We start from the raw sequence: 15,721 nt of genomic DNA on the forward strand, positions 1-15,721 counted from the left end.
TATCTTGATTTTTTTTATCTTGTCTTGTTTGTCTTATTTTCTTGTACTTATTCTTATTTATTTATTTATTTATTTATTTATTTATTTATTTTTTATTTATTTACTTATTTTTTTCTAAATTTTTTTGTTTACCTGTTTTTTTTTGTAATTTTCTTACACTTATTTCTTGTATCATTTGATTTTTTTCCCTTTTTTTTTCTCAGATTTCTTTGTATCTTTTTATAAAAAACTTTTTTTTATTTACCTTTATTGTATTTTTTGTCTTTTTAAAAATTTTTCATGTCTTTTTTTCATTTACCTTTTTAAAAACATTTTATTTTTTATTTTTTTAATATTTTTGTCTTGTCCTTTTTATTTACCTTTTTTTTATTTTTTTTAAAATATTTTAAATTTTTTGTCTTTTAATTTTATTCTTGTTTTTTTTCCTTGTATATTTTGACCATTTTCTTTTTGTTTACCTTTTTTCTTTTTTGTCAGATTTTTTTAAAAACCTTTTTCTGTCTTTGCTTAAAAAAAATTCTTGTTTTTTTATTATCTTTTTTTGTATTTGTTTAGAAAAACAAATACTTTTTTTGTAAAATCCTTTTGTTTACCTATTTTTTTTTCTTCATGTGCTTTCTCTTGCCTTTTATTTAGTCTTTTTTTTTTTATTATACTTTTCTTGTCTTTTTTAATTTGTCCTTGTCTTTTTGGCAGTATGTGTGTGGGCACACATTGTGCACATTTCAATGAACAATTTTTTTTAATGCATTTAATAATAGCAAGCTTATCTCGAGACACGCTGTGTGTGTGCGCGTGTGTGTGTGTGTGTGTGTAGCACATGCTAGTGTAAAATTCATGCTTCTGCACATTTGAGTCTATGTCTGAGTGTGACAACCAATTTCACACCTAGAGGGATAATCCTTTATAAAGTAGAGAAATACTGTTATGTAGAACCAGCTGACATTTAGAGACTGGGGGAAGATCTGAAGAAACCCTGTATCCACCGAGCCACTGCACACCGTGGGTCAAACCGTGGGCACTTTTTTCAGCATCGGACAGACATTACAAAGCCGTTTCTATCCCTTAAGCGCAGATCACAGCCACGCCTGTGGAGTAACACTGCTACTTTAGGATCGGATCCTGAAAAAAGGCATGTTCGAGCCCAAATAACTCAGACACGAGGCTGATGTATATCGTTTATCTTCTGCTTTAGGTATCGGTGAATGCAAAGTGAGTTGTTAATCCTGGAATGGAGCCAGCTGGATGAGAACATGTGGCCTTACATGCAGGAACAGGACTGACTTTTACTGGTATGTGTGCCTCACTTCTCTGTTGCTAAACTGTCATGGCAACTTGGGATAGCATCAGCGCTCTGTAAATCAATGAATGGGAGATGGGAAGCCTGGAAAACGCTGCTGGGGCGAACACACTGACTCTGGGATTAACAGATATACAGTTTTTCTAGTTTGTTTCTTTAGTCTATTCCTTTTACTTATTTAGTAGCTACAAAGCTGTATTACTGATTCACACACTGGCATTTAAAGGAATTAAAAACTTGCTCATGTTTATGTTTCTTATGTTGTAATAAAACCCTTACACATGCTGATATAGAAAAATAATCAACAACAGGATTATGAGAAATTATTTTCCTATAACAGCACATCCTTCACTTCTTTATTCTTTATTATATCACTTGGAATAACTTATATCACTTTGACAACAACCAAATTGACAATTTGACAAATAATGACACATTATACGCTTGTGTATGTTTATAGTTACATTAAGAAGCGCATTAGTTCCTGTTCTCACTTACGTTATAGCAGCAGTCGTTCCTATCCACTATGTGTGAAGTTGAGATAGAAGACAAAATGACACAGAATGACATGTTACTGAAAAAAAAACCTCATGAATAAAACACACAACAAATTTTCTTTACCTTTTTATTACCTTTATATTTTTTGTTTTCCTTTTCTTGTGTTTTTTTTTAGTGTTTCTAGTATTTTTTTTTCTTTTTTCTTTTTTTTACTTTTCTGTCTTTTTGTTTATCTTTTTCTTATATTTTTGTTGATTTTATTTCTTGTCTTTTGAAAAGCTTTTTTCCCCCAGTATTTTCTGTTAATATTTTCATATTTTTTATTTTGTTTTCTTTTTTACCTTTCATTCTTTTTCTAGTCTTTTTTGTCTAACATTTTCTTGTCTTTTTTGTTTAACCTTCCTTAATTTTTGTTAATGTTAATTTTTCCTGTATTTTAATTTTTTTCTTGTCCTTCTATTTAGCTTATTTTCTTAAATTCTTTACTAGTTTTTTTTGTCTTTTTGTCTTTTATATGTCTTTTTCCCTCTCCTTCCATTGTTAATTTTTTTTTTTTTTTAAATCTTTCTTGTTTTTTTCCCTTACTCCAGTACTTCGATGCCTCACCCGCAGTAATAAGTATCACACATATTAAATCGGAGTGTGTAAAAATCGCAGGTTATAGTGTGATTGAATAAACATATAACCCTGATAATGATCATCTCTTTTTTCTCTCTCTCTTCCTCTCTTTTTCTTTCTGTTTCTGCTCTCTTCTTTTCACCTCTCTGTCAGATAAAAGGAGGAAAAGTCACAGCTGAATAAAGCGAAGCTGAGCATCAGTGCAGAAGATCGGGCCTGCCGGAGGAGAGATTAGATAGCGAAGAGACGCAAGAGGAGCGACTGATAGAGGAGAAGACAGAGAGAGAGAGAGAGAGAGAGAGAGAGAGAGATGATGGATTATTCGTATTTGTGGATCTTGATCTTGTCTCTTTCTCTCTCCTGTCGGAGTGTGTCTGCACAAGCTGAAGGTACGAGGCTGATTCTTAGCTCATGAGCTTCTCTGTGTTTACTCAATGCACTGAATTTATTTAACAGATAAGGACTAACAGACGACACGTACGCTTTTGAATAAGCCGTTTCTACATCACCAGCTTATGTGGATGGAATGTGAAGTCTTTCTTTAATAAAAACAATCCATATTCACCAATCAGGCATAACATTATGACCACCTGCCTAATATTGTGTTGCTCCCCCTTTTTTCTGCCAAAACAGCCCTGACCCGTCCTGCACTGTGTATTCTGACACCTTTCTATCAGAACCAGCATTAACTTCTTCAGCAATCTGAGCAACAGTAGCTTGTCTGTTAGATCGGATCGCACGGTCCAGCCTTCGCTCCCCACGTGCATCAATGAGCCTTGCCAATCAATGACCCTGTCACCGGTTCACCACTGTTCCTTCCTTGGACCACTTTTGATAGATACTGACCACTGCAGACCGGGAACACCCCACAAGAGCTGCAGTTTTGGAGATGCTCTGATCCAGTGGTCTAGCCATCACAATTTGGCCCTTCGTCAAACTCGCTCAAATCCTTACACTTGTCCATTTTTCCTGCTTCTAACATCAACTTTGAGGACAAAATGTTCACTTGCTGCCTCTAATATATCCCACCCACTAACAGGTGCCATGATGAGGAGATCATCAGTCTTATTCACTTCACCTCTCACTGCACAGAATGTTTTGGCTGATTGGTGTATACATACAGTGTGCCACCTGAGCTCTACAGGTAGATACTGTAGCACTGGAGTGAAGTCCTCATGACTTTTACACTGTTTTACATGAACATCTGCATGTCGTCTGGACTTTTATGGGTCTGATACATCTAACCAAATTCCTCTTCTGCTGTAAATCACAGACAACCATGCTTCCTGCTTCGTCCTGTCTTTCTGACGAAGCAGAATATGTAGGAGAAAGTTCACACCGTGTCTATAAAGCGCCTACGAACGCTTTGAAGTTTTCACCTCATAGTGCATGCTGTGTGTTTGTGTGTGTGTGTGTGTGTGTAGACTTTATTACAGAAGGTATGAGGTGAGATTACTAACGCTTATCCATGCCCTAAAGTGCAGTCATTTTACACATCCTACTCTATATGCAGGATTCGGAATGTATACCATGACTGACAGGTATGTGAAAAGAATGTGCCAGGACGCCCGAGCGGTGTAAAGCACTCTTTCTGTCACAACGGATATTAGATTTCTGGTGATGCCACAGCTAAGAGAGCAAAATTGGCCATATCAGTGTTTCTCACCTGTTTTATTTTTGTCTGCCTTTTTCTTCTATTTTGCTTTTTTATTATTTTTTTCCTTTTTTTCATCATTTTTTTTACTACTTCTTTCTTTTTTGTCAACCTTTTTCTAGTTTTTCTATTTTACTTTTTTGTTTTCTTTTTGTTTAACTATTTCTTGTAGTTTTTGTTGCCTTTTTTGTTTAACATTTCTTGTATTTTCCTCTATTTTTGACTTATTTCTTGTCCTTTTATTTAGCTTATTTTCTTATATTTTTTACTTGTTTTTTTTTTTACTCTTATTTTGTTTAAGCACTCTCTCTGTCACAGCGAATATTAGATTTTTGGTGATGCTAAGAGAGCAAAATTGGCCATGCCTGTATTTCTCACCTGTTAATCAAATTTATATTTTATTTTTGTTTATTTTTTGTTCATTTCTTTCCTTTTTTACTATATATATATATATAATTTTATTTATTTATTTTTTTTTGCCTGTATTTTTGACTTAGTTCTTGTCCTTTTATTTAGCTTATTTCTTATATTTTTTGTACTTGTTTTTGTTATTATTATTTTCTCTTATTTTGTTTAAGGACTTTGTTTTAAGGTCAAATATTTGATTTCCACTGATGCCACAGCTCAGAGAGCAAAATTGGTCATGCCAGTGTTTGTCACCTGGCAATCAAAGTGATCATAGATGTCTGTGTATGCAGAAGAGGGCAGATAGCGTTTTCCACCGAGGGTTCAGGCAACCTGTGATGTAGCATGAGCAACACTTAGAAACATGCAGTTGCGTGGCTTCACGTGTCTCTGAGGAAGTGTGTGCTAGCATTGACCCTATTCTGGTTGCTGGAAATAGGCATTTTCTAGATTTCTGCTGCTTTAGATTTATATTAAAACTACAGTGCATTCAAGGAAACCAAAAACCACAGTGAGCAGAAATGATTGAAGTTCTTTGGGTTGAACATCAACATTTTGCAGCTTTTCATGCCTCCACATTGGTCGTTAGCTTAACACAACATTTCCACTGTTATCTGACTATCAAGTATGTTTACCACTGAACAATCATTATTCACTCTATAAATGTCAGCTAACTAAATACAGCTAGCAAAACAACTCAACCCAGGATGAAAGTTTTCCAAACCTTTCCACCAATCCAGTTTTATCATTATTATGCCATTATGTAACAGATTATTAATGGTGCCGTAGCTGTAAAGGAATTCCTCCATGAATAATTTATATACTCAATAAATTTATACTCTGCGGTGTTGATGTAGACAGACGAGGATAAGAACAATATTTTTACTGCATCATGATGAAAGTGATAATGATGGAGTTTCTGTAGTAAATATTAGATGTACAGTTTGACTATACATACGTATGGAGAAAAAACATGGTTTATAAAGATTTCTATAGACAGCTTACACCGATCAGCCATAACATTATGAGCAGTTTGAGGTGAAGTGAATAAGACTGAGTATCTCCTCATCATGGCACCTGTTAGTGGGTGGGATATATTAGAGGCAGCAGGTGAACATTTTGTCCTCAAAGTTGGTGTTAGAAGCAGGAAAAATGGACAAGCGTAAGGATTTGAGCGAGTTTGACGAAGGGCCAAATTGTGATGGCTAGACCACTGGATCAGAGCATCTCCAAAACTGCAGCTCTTGTGGGGTGTTCCCGGTCTGCAGTGGTCAGTATCTATCAAAAGTGCTCCAAGGAAGGAACAGTGGTGAACCCGTGACAGGGTCATGGACGGTCAAGGCTCATTGATGCACGTGGGGAGCGAAGGCTGGCCCGTGTGATCCGATCCAACAGACGAGCTACTGTTGCTCAAACTGCTGAAGAAGTTAAAGCTGGTTCTGATAGAAAGGTGTCAGAATACACAGTGCAGGACGGGTCAGGGCTGTTTTGGCAGTAAAAGGGAGACCAACACAATATTAGGCAGGTGGTCATAATTTTATGCCTGATCAATGTATGTTTCTATCGTAACAATGTACCCCTGGGACTTCTATAGTAAACGTGCATTATGGACCTTTTTAACATTTTTGGAAGTCTCCAGTGTTAGCCACCTTTCGCCATTTTTTTTTTGCTGTTTTTGTTAGAAGAGCTCTTGCAAGGACAAAAAAATGACATTTTTCTCTATACTGTTAAATCAAACCATAATATCAGATACGTCGAACTACACGTCACACAGCCGTGGACTGAACTTCTACTGATAGCCTGAACGATTTTAATCAAATTTAATCTTTCCCGAAGGCGCTATGTGAGTTAATTAAACGTCAGTAATCCCCACACCAAGCTGTACACGTCACAGTGACTTCTCCTCAACACTGGCAGCTCATATACCGCAAGTGTGAGCTGTGCTTTGTTGGATGAAAAGTCTGCCTTCACCTGTCACCTCTGTATTATATTACCATCACCCTCAGTGCCAATCCCTGGAGAGACACAAGGTCGATTTAGGTTTCTTTTGGATTTCTTTCTTTCTGTTTGGATTATTTATGTTTCGGTCTCGTGTTGATGGATGCAGGTAGAAAGGAAGGACGTAAGGATATGTGGCTAGATTTATCGGTGAAGAAGAAGGAGAAAGATTCTGGATTCATAATCCTCCTGGTGCATCTGCTTTTCACCTGCATGCTCAGACAGTCAGAGACAGATAACATCTGTCTGCTTGAACTGATTTTCCACTTCGTCTGTTCTTAACTCGGCCTCTGGCTGGACCTGTCTGAATCTATAACGCGGCCTGCAGCATTACGCGCATGTCACCAGCTCCTCACATTCAGCACGCATACATTAGTCACACACTCCTGTAACTTCTCCAAACATACATCTAAAAGTATAGATATTACACCAGCAGTTAACCGAGACTGAGGCGTAATGTATTTTTTGAGAAACGCACACTTAATCTAAATGCTAAAGTTGAGAATAGATGTGCCGCCGTGCCTCCTCCGGAAAGATAGACAATCGTGTGTTTAATGTACCGTACCTTTCGAAGGAAATGGAGATGAGGATTTGTGCTATGGGAGAAGAAGCAAGTGTAGCAGCACTGTAAATATATAACTCTTCTTCTAGGGCTGCGAACTACAAACTCTTTCATTTCTGCCTCTCTTCTTTATAATCTCTTACTGGAATTTTTCACATATTTTTTTCAACACTGAGATGTAAAACCGTTTATACTATGGTTGTTTTGAATTCTCAAATCTGATTGGTCAGATAGGGAACATTATTTTGCAGGACTTCTGGCTGTAACATGAACCACAGGTTAATATTAATGCACTTATTCAAAGATGTTGTTGTTTCTATAGTAACAGGCCGTACAATTTCATGTCCTTTTTCTTTGTAACTGTGAAGGTTTCTCTAGCAATATCTTCAGGACAGAGAAGTTTTGAGTGAGGAAAGTGGAGAGAGAGCGAGAGAGACAGAGCGAGAGAGAGAGAGAGAGAGAGAGAGAGACTGGTGAAGAATGAAGTTTATTACATACCAGGGACTAATTGGTCTTTCGTATATTCAACAACATTCAATCTATAAACCATTAAAATCATTCATTAACATATTATACAACACTTACTTCCAGTCCACTAACTTGATTGGCCGGCAGCGTTTCAAGAGTTCTTATATTTAAAATAATCACACGGGAAGATTTCAGTCCTCTTTTCTGTTTTCGCCACATAAAATTCCACTTCCTAGTTGAAATCTGTTACTACAGTAGACTTAGTGACATCATCAGCAGACGTGGCGAACTATTCTTTTCAGGAATAGAAATTTTACCTTAAAATATAAAAGATGGTGAGATGAAAATGAAAAGGAGGTAAGGAGGATGATTTTTCCCGGAAACACTGTTGTGAAACAAAATTGTGAGCTAGCTAGCTGCTTAGGCTACATGCTGTTAGGCGGCGTGATATAAAGTGGGTGTGGTTTCTTCAGGATCTGTGGAATAAGTGGAATAACTTTCTGGTTTGTAGTGTCGCTACTGAAGTCTCGATTCTGGTTGGTCAGAAGGTTTATTAATTCTCAAAAACAATAATAGTGTAGCTGAAAATAATAGGTTTGTATTAATGCCCTTTTTCTCAATTGTTCTTGTTACTATGGTAACAACTCACACAGAGTATTACATACACTATATTGCCAGAAAGTTTTGGGACACCCCTCCAAATCACTGAATTCAGGTGTTGTTTTTCAGGGGTTGGGCTCGGCCCCTTAGTGCCCTTAATGCTTCAGCTTCATACCAAGACATTTTGGACAATTTCATGCTACCAACTTTGTGGGAACAGTTTGGGGATGACCCCTTCCTGTTCCAACATGACTGCACACCAGTGACCAAAGCAAGGTCCATAAAGACATGGATGAGTGAGTTTGGTGTGGAGGAACTTCACAGAGTCCTGACCTCAACCTGATAGAACACCTTTGGGATGAATTAGAGCAGAGACAGGTCAAAACTGGGACGTCTGCCTTTACATGCACATGAATGTAATATGGAGTTGTCCCGCCCTTTGCAGCTATAACAGCTTCAACTCTTCTGGGAAGACTTTCCACAAGGTTTAGGAGTGTGTTTATGGGAATTTTTGACCATTCCACTAGAAGTGCATTTGTGAGGTCAGGCACTGATGTTGGAGGAGAAGGTCTATCTCACAGTCTCCACTCTAATTCACCCCAAAGGTGTTCTATCAGGTTGAGGTCAGGACTCTGTGCAGGCCAGTCAAGTTCCTCCACACCAAACTCACTCATCCATGTCTTTATGGACCTTGCTTTGTGCACTGGTGTGCAGTCATGTTGGAACAGGAAGGGGCAATCCCCCAAAAAAGTGTCTAATCATTGATAGTGTGATTAGATGGGAGTCTCCAGTGTGAGCACTTTGTAACAAAGCAGGTAATTTTTCCACAGGAGTTTTTGAACTTTTTTGTCTTAATTACATTTGTGTTTAAAATTTCTGCTGTAAGTCTTGGAAGTAATTTGTGCCGCAGTAAACGGCAAGCTGTCCAGACCCTTTAACAGTCACACATTATATTCTATCCACTGTGCTTACAGCTGGAAATAAGGCTTTAAACAGAACACTGTGTGCCTTCATTACACTAAGTGTAAATGAACATTATTGATCATTGTTCTATAATAACCTCTTAAGAACAACAATTAGCATTTTAATATTGTTATAGCTAAACATAAGTGCAAAAGATGATTAAAAACTGTCACTTGTTGTCCTAGGGCACTTTATCATGTGTCTTAGGATTTTACATCACATCCTGCTGCTGATCTTAACATGAGCTGGTGAAATCCTTAAATAAACCCTTCTAGGATTTTAGTCAGTCTTCCTAAAGGTCTTTGCACTTGATCAGGGTGCAACTGTGTGTGATTTCTATAAATCAGTAGAATTCCTTTGGCCTTGAGTGTTAATTAAATTGCATACTAAATAAGCAGTTTGTAATTTTAGAGCCCTCTAGTGCCTGTACCGTTCTATAGCCTTATAAACCAGCACCATGTAATAAAACATCTTGTGTGTTTCTTTATATTTTTAAGGATTGAAGGCAGTAACCTCTCTGCTTTTTGGTGAAGTCTATTTCTGGGCCAGAAATATAAGCAAACACGTAAACAGACAAAACAAGCAAGGTTTATTGCATTATATTATTTTTCACAGTGTCCGACTTTTCAGTGGATTATTTAATGTGACTATTGTTAAGAGACCTTCTCCTTCTTCCTCTCCTCCTCCTCCTCCTCCACCTCATCCTCCTCCACCACCTTCTCCCTGTTCCTTTCCTCCTTCTCCTTTTTCCTCTCCTCTTTTTTTCTCCTACTTCATCTCCTCCTGCTCCACCTTCGCCCCTGTTCCTTTCCTCCTCCTCCATTTTCCCTCTCCACCTACTCTTCCTCTTCCTTTTTCCTCTCCTCTTTCTCCTTCTTTCTCATCTCCTCCTGCTCCACCTTCTCCCCGTTCCATTCCTCCTCCTCCTTTTCCCTCTCTGCCTACTCTTCCTCTTCCTTTTTCCACTCCTCCTTTTTCTCTTTCTTCCTCATCTCCTCCTTTTCCACCTTCTCTCTGTTTTTTTCCTCCTTCTCCTTTTTCCTCTCCTCCTACTCTTCCTCCTCCTCCTTCTTCCTCTCCTCCTCTTCCTCCTTCTTCATCTCCTCCTCCTCTGCCTCCTCCTTTTTCTTCTCCTCCTCTTTCTCCTTCTTTCTCTTCTACTCCACCTTTTCCCTGTTCCTTTCATCCTTCTCCTTCTCCTCCTTCTCTTTCTTTTTCCTCTTCTTCTTCTTCTTCTTCTTCTTCTTCTGCTCCTTTTTCCTCTCATCTTCACCTCCTCTATTTTCCTCTCCTTATGGGTCTAGAAACTACACATTTAACGACACAGCTTGGATAGAAGAGCTTTTTAAAACCTCTCTGATGACTACAGAATATGAAGCATTTCCCTAAGCTTTTTTGGGGCGGTTGGAATCAAAGGTGCTTAAAAATGTGAAAGCCAAAATTCTAATTAGGAGGCAGGTAATTTTCTGAGGCCATACTGCCATCTAGTGGTAAGATTGAAAAATACCACAATTTCCTTATTTCCATATTGCTGGAATTAACCTATGAATAATTTGCAAACACAAACCAGGTGCAACTAATACAGTCATTTAGACAAAATAACATCAGTATTATGACATAGATATTTATTATAACACTCTATAATACTTTTATAATACAGAATTTTGTCTTTTATGTCCTTCTGTCTTTTGTGTTACTAAGCTGTGGTTTGTTGTGTCTCTTTCACTGTGGACCCAAAGGCACTCTTTTTCATCATTTTGTTTATCTCTGTGTAAACAGGATGGCAGTAAAACTGACTTGACTTCATATCTTTCTGAAATGAATTTATCGACACGTGGCTGTGTTTGTTCCCTCTCAGAGTGCCGCACAGCCTTGCCCGCAGACATCGTGTTCTTGGTGGACGAGTCGTGGTCCGTGGGTCCTTCTAGCTTCAGCCAGATTAAAGAGTTCATCGCTGAAATTATCCGATCCTTCCAGAGCGGCGTGATCGGATCGGAAGGTGTCCGCTTCGGAGTCACTTTATATGCAGACGTTCCAAGGTATACTCACTCTCTCACATTCCTCTACATGGATTAGCAGGTATAATGTACAGTGTGTGAAATAAGTATTGAACAAGTCACCATTTTTCTCAGTAAATATATTTCTAAAGGTTCTATTGACATGAAACATCATGTTTTAATGGCATGCAAAGAAATAAAACTATAAATGTCTATTAATTAAGTTATGTGTAATAATGTGAAATAGTGTTTTTGAAGTGGTCCTTGGCTCTTGGTCCTCTTGGCTCTTTGCTTTTACCCATCATGAGGTGTTTCATGTGTGACACCTCGGTAATGACACACCTTTTTATAGGCCATCACTTGGGACTGAACCCACTGATATTAATTTGCATTGACCCCCCAAAATGGCCAATATTCCACAGGCTTAGTGATAAAGGCTCAGGGGTACTGCCAGGCTGCCACTGTTAGACCCTTGATCAAGACCCTTTACCCTCTCTGCTCTAAAGGTTGACCCTATGCTGTGACCCCAACTTCCTAATTAGCTGAGGTACAAAAGAATTTCCCTCTATCGTATATGTCGTATGTGATTAATAAAGCCTTCTACTTTTAGGAACTGGGAATTGTTAAACACTTTTATTTCCACTGGCCGTTGAAGGTTATATCATTCCGATGCCTCTTTTATCCTGATAAACTCTTATACCATTACATGATCCAATGAGGTTTTTGATATTCCATTGGAGCAACTGATTTTTTTTTTTCTTGCATTCAAAGCTCAGCCCAAGAATGTTCAGAAATTATGATACCTCCAAGGCCTTTCTTAGTTGTTTGGGGGAGAAAAATCCCACAGTCAGCCACTTTGAAATCGTCTTCTCTGGCTTTAATAAGGAAAATGGGTTAGGAATTGGTAAAAAGCTTTCTGAGGGGCTGAAAAGGAAAGGAAAACAGACAGGAGGTGTACAGTAGTATAATAGGCAAGGTGTACACTAGGATAGTGTGTAAACATTTATTATTATAATGAAAGAAAATGTGTTATTTTTTCTTAGTTTGGGATTTGGCTTCTCAAACTGACAAACCAACACAGTTCCCTATAGAATGATTCAGTAGAATGGTTTTCACCCTACCGAACACTAGAAGCACACATTAGCCACCGGCTGTATAAATACAAGCCACAGATTTGTATGTAGCTGATAGGAAGGCGTATTGGATAAACAAGGTAATGAGGCATAACATAATACGACTATGTTTATCTGTATCTGTATCTAAACCCAAAATGGGCGTGGCCTACACTAGCAGCTCCTACACTGAATTTATTGTTGGCCCCTTCCTTAATCCAAAATCCTTATTCATCCTCTGCGTATATCCGTAAATTTTATACCATAAAAGGGTGTGTTTCCGACTGAACACTAATTACATGTTTGTTTGGTCAGTGTTAGTGTATACCGGATTATGTTTAGTATATAATATTAAAGAGAAAGTGTGTTGGTTCCTTTCTGTTGTCAGGATGCGGGTTGCTCTGACGGACTACTCCACCCTGGAGGAGATCTTAAACGCGGTGGAGGAGCTGCCGTATGAAGGAGGAGGCAGTCGCACGGGCGTGGCCCTGGAGTTCCTTGTGGAATCCGTCTTTAGCCCGTCAATTGTCCGAGAAAACACTCCAAAGGTGTGATAATAGATGCATTTCTATTTGTATTTAACTGACCAACTTCCATGGATGTTGTACTGTGTATTATTAAGAGACAGAACAGATTAAGCAGAGTAAGCTCTTTTAACCTTAACAAAGAAGACATCTCATATTTGATCGCTTTTTCAAGTCACACACCCCTCAGAACTTTTGGTTTTTTATTAATATGCTAGCTGTAATGTTAGGACACCACTGCAAGGAAAGGAGAACTTCATTAGGTTTTCAGACGGTGTACAGCCTCTGGTCCTGCAGAGACGAGCACCTGATGTGCAAATGAGGCAGCAGGCAAAGGAGAGGTTTGCAGTAATTAACTGCAGAGATATCGGCTTTTATTTAAAATCGTCTCACACACACGTGTGCGCTCTCGCCAAGGCATAATGCTGTTTGGTGAATTTTGATGAACTCGACCCTCAGCTTCAGGTGAACATAATAAAAAAGCAGTCGTGCTTTCATAATGGCAAATAATCGTTTCTGTCTGAGGCAGAGCTGACATGTTGGAGCTTGTTATGGATTTAATTGGAAGATCTAGAAAATGCACATAAGATGTTAGAGCTTTATATTAAATTTCCCTTAAATAACCTTATTATCAACTGAGTTGGGTAAAGACTAAACACCTCAGGGTGTGTTGTTATAGGAAAATAATCAACAGGGCAGTGTGGTGTTATGTTTTATTCCTTTTATACCGTAACAATCTGCCAGCTCTTGCTATATTTATCTGTTTATAGTTACATTTAATGCTTTGGAACATCCAAAAACTTGTTAGTTCAGTTCCTGTTATCACTTACATTATAGCAGCTATTTATACATAAACTTGAAGATAGAGCTTTACCTCAGTCTGTTGCAAAGCGCTTACACTGGAGACTCCTTCCACAAAATGTTTAATAAACATCTCCTTAAAGAAATCTTCACCAGGTCAACAATTACACACATTATGTACATATTAGAGTAAGCACGCTAATATAAATCGCTGTTTTTTTGTTATTAAAACCAAATTGATGCCTTTTGACCAATCAGAATTGAGAACTCATTAATGTGCTGTAATTAACATTAACAAATAAGTAGATATAAATTTTGATTATCAGCTAAATTCCCAATTATTCTGTAAATATTCAAGTTCTGCTGTTTAGAGTGAACAAGAAAATAAAACAAATCTGCAGTACAACATGTTCCTGTCTGATTTCAGATCGCAGTGCTCATTACAAACGGCAGATCGGATGACGTGATCGACGGAGCGGTTAAAGCGATAGTGGAGAGTGGCATCTCTCTTTTCGCAGTAGGTAAGCAGCATCTTCTACTCCACTCCTTCCTGTTCTGGTTAACATGGGGATTAGTCATTAAATATATCCATCAGTATACTGTGTATCAGCAAACAAGAAGGTGTTGATTCAGCTTGCGTCGGTCAGCTTCTTGACTCTTTACCACTTGGCCCAATCTCAATGCCCAGAGCGTAGAAATAATTACAGCTCATTAGAGAGTGGCCGGCTAATTGCAGAGATTTCTCATCAGGCGTGTGTCCTTTTCCCCTCTGATGTTCTGACACTCAGACTCTCTAATCAGTCTGCCCCGGAGAGGCCTGAATAAATCAGCTTGGCTCCGTACACCTACACCACTACACCACACATCCACACAGCGTTGCAAACTCTTTACCACAGAAAGTAACTAAAAAGTCATGAGAAGTTGCTGTGTGACGTTAAACGCTAATTTGCGTATTCATACAATCTCCATGGTCATTTGCATATCAGAATAAAAAGGATTTTCAGAAGAACAGGATAGAAATAGATCAGAAAAGAGATTTATTTGATAGATGAAGATCATATAGAGAGAAGAACACTTTATGCATTGTATGCGGTACTATAAGGGTTATAAGGGGTAAATAGCACCTGGTTATAGTACCTACATAGTTCACTTAACACATTAAAGTGTAATTTAAGAGCTTTTTGGAAATAATGCCATTTCTAGGACATATATTAGATGTCTTAAATGTATTACATACACAAAATAACATAAAGAATCCATAATTGTTTCATAATCTAGGAAATAGCAACAAATGAGTGTGTGTGTGTGTGTGTGTGTTACTCAGGTGTGAGGAATGCTGATCCAGAGGAGCTGAAGAGAATAGTGAGCAAGCCTCATGAGGAGCACCTGATGCTCAGCCCTGATTCGTCCTACCTGGAGAACCTGCTGCCCAAAATCTCTCGCAGAGTGTGTTTCACCGCCTCCGAACCGCCTAGACCTGTTAAACACACACATCCGGGTGAGAGACACAACACGAACACCCTCACACGAGAGCAGACACAGCCTGAATTTGGATTCACTCGAGTAGAAACGAATCTTGCGCCATCTGTTGACTTGCATCTTTCCTTCTCTCACTGCCTGTCTTTCTCTTTATCTCTCCAATCACTCTTTCTCTGTGTGATAGTGACTGAGAAGGTGGTCGGCCCCAGGGACCTGCAGGTCAGCGAGGTGAGCTACAACTCTCTGCAGCTCTCATGGAGTCAGGCCACTGGAGACGTGACAGGTTACAGGCTGCTGATCGCTCCCGTGTCCCCGAAGGGCCATCTGCTCCCAATAAAACCACGACAGGTGAGAGCTGCATGCCAGCAGAGCCACACACACTCACACACACAACATGCTACAGATACACGCTCACCTGTCTCACCTGTGAGGATTTCAGCTAGGTTTGAAATTAAGATAAGATAAAGTTTTATTAATCCTGTATGAAGTTACAGTGTTACAGCAGCATGATAGCAGTATAAGATAAATAATTAATGTCCATTTAAAAGTTACATAAGTAGATACAGAAGGAGGTAGTTTGTAGGATGCTTTGTTTTTAAAAATAATGCAGGAAATGCATTATTGTGTAAAACATGAAGTTATTATTTGCCGCCCTGGTATATCTATGATACTGATTTACAATCAGATTTCCTTTTAAACCGACAGGAATCTTATTTATGAACAGATCAGTTCAGATCCTTAA

The 15,721-nt window shown here is 38.4% G+C and overlaps 1 protein-coding gene across 3 annotated transcripts in view; it reads left to right on the top strand.

The window, feature by feature from the left end:
- The window catches only part of col7a1l (collagen type VII alpha 1-like), a 112,079-nt gene that overhangs the window by 1,356 nt on the left and 95,002 nt on the right, over nt 1–15,721 (top strand). For all 3 annotated transcript variants that reach the window (XM_058417613.1, XM_058417611.1, XM_058417612.1), the window contains exons 2-8: nt 1,196–1,292; nt 2,570–2,805; nt 10,925–11,105; nt 12,564–12,723; nt 13,928–14,021; nt 14,825–14,998; nt 15,164–15,327. In XM_058417613.1, the coding sequence (XP_058273596.1) occupies nt 2,727–2,805; nt 10,925–11,105; nt 12,564–12,723; nt 13,928–14,021; nt 14,825–14,998; nt 15,164–15,327 (852 nt within the window). In that variant the 5' untranslated portion in view covers nt 1,196–1,292; nt 2,570–2,726. The remainder of the gene's footprint in view (nt 1–1,195; nt 1,293–2,569; nt 2,806–10,924; nt 11,106–12,563; nt 12,724–13,927; nt 14,022–14,824; nt 14,999–15,163; nt 15,328–15,721) is intronic.

Source organism: Hemibagrus wyckioides, linkage group LG19, assembly GCF_019097595.1.
Source record: "Hemibagrus wyckioides isolate EC202008001 linkage group LG19, SWU_Hwy_1.0, whole genome shotgun sequence".
NCBI lineage: Eukaryota > Metazoa > Chordata > Actinopteri > Siluriformes > Bagridae > Hemibagrus > Hemibagrus wyckioides.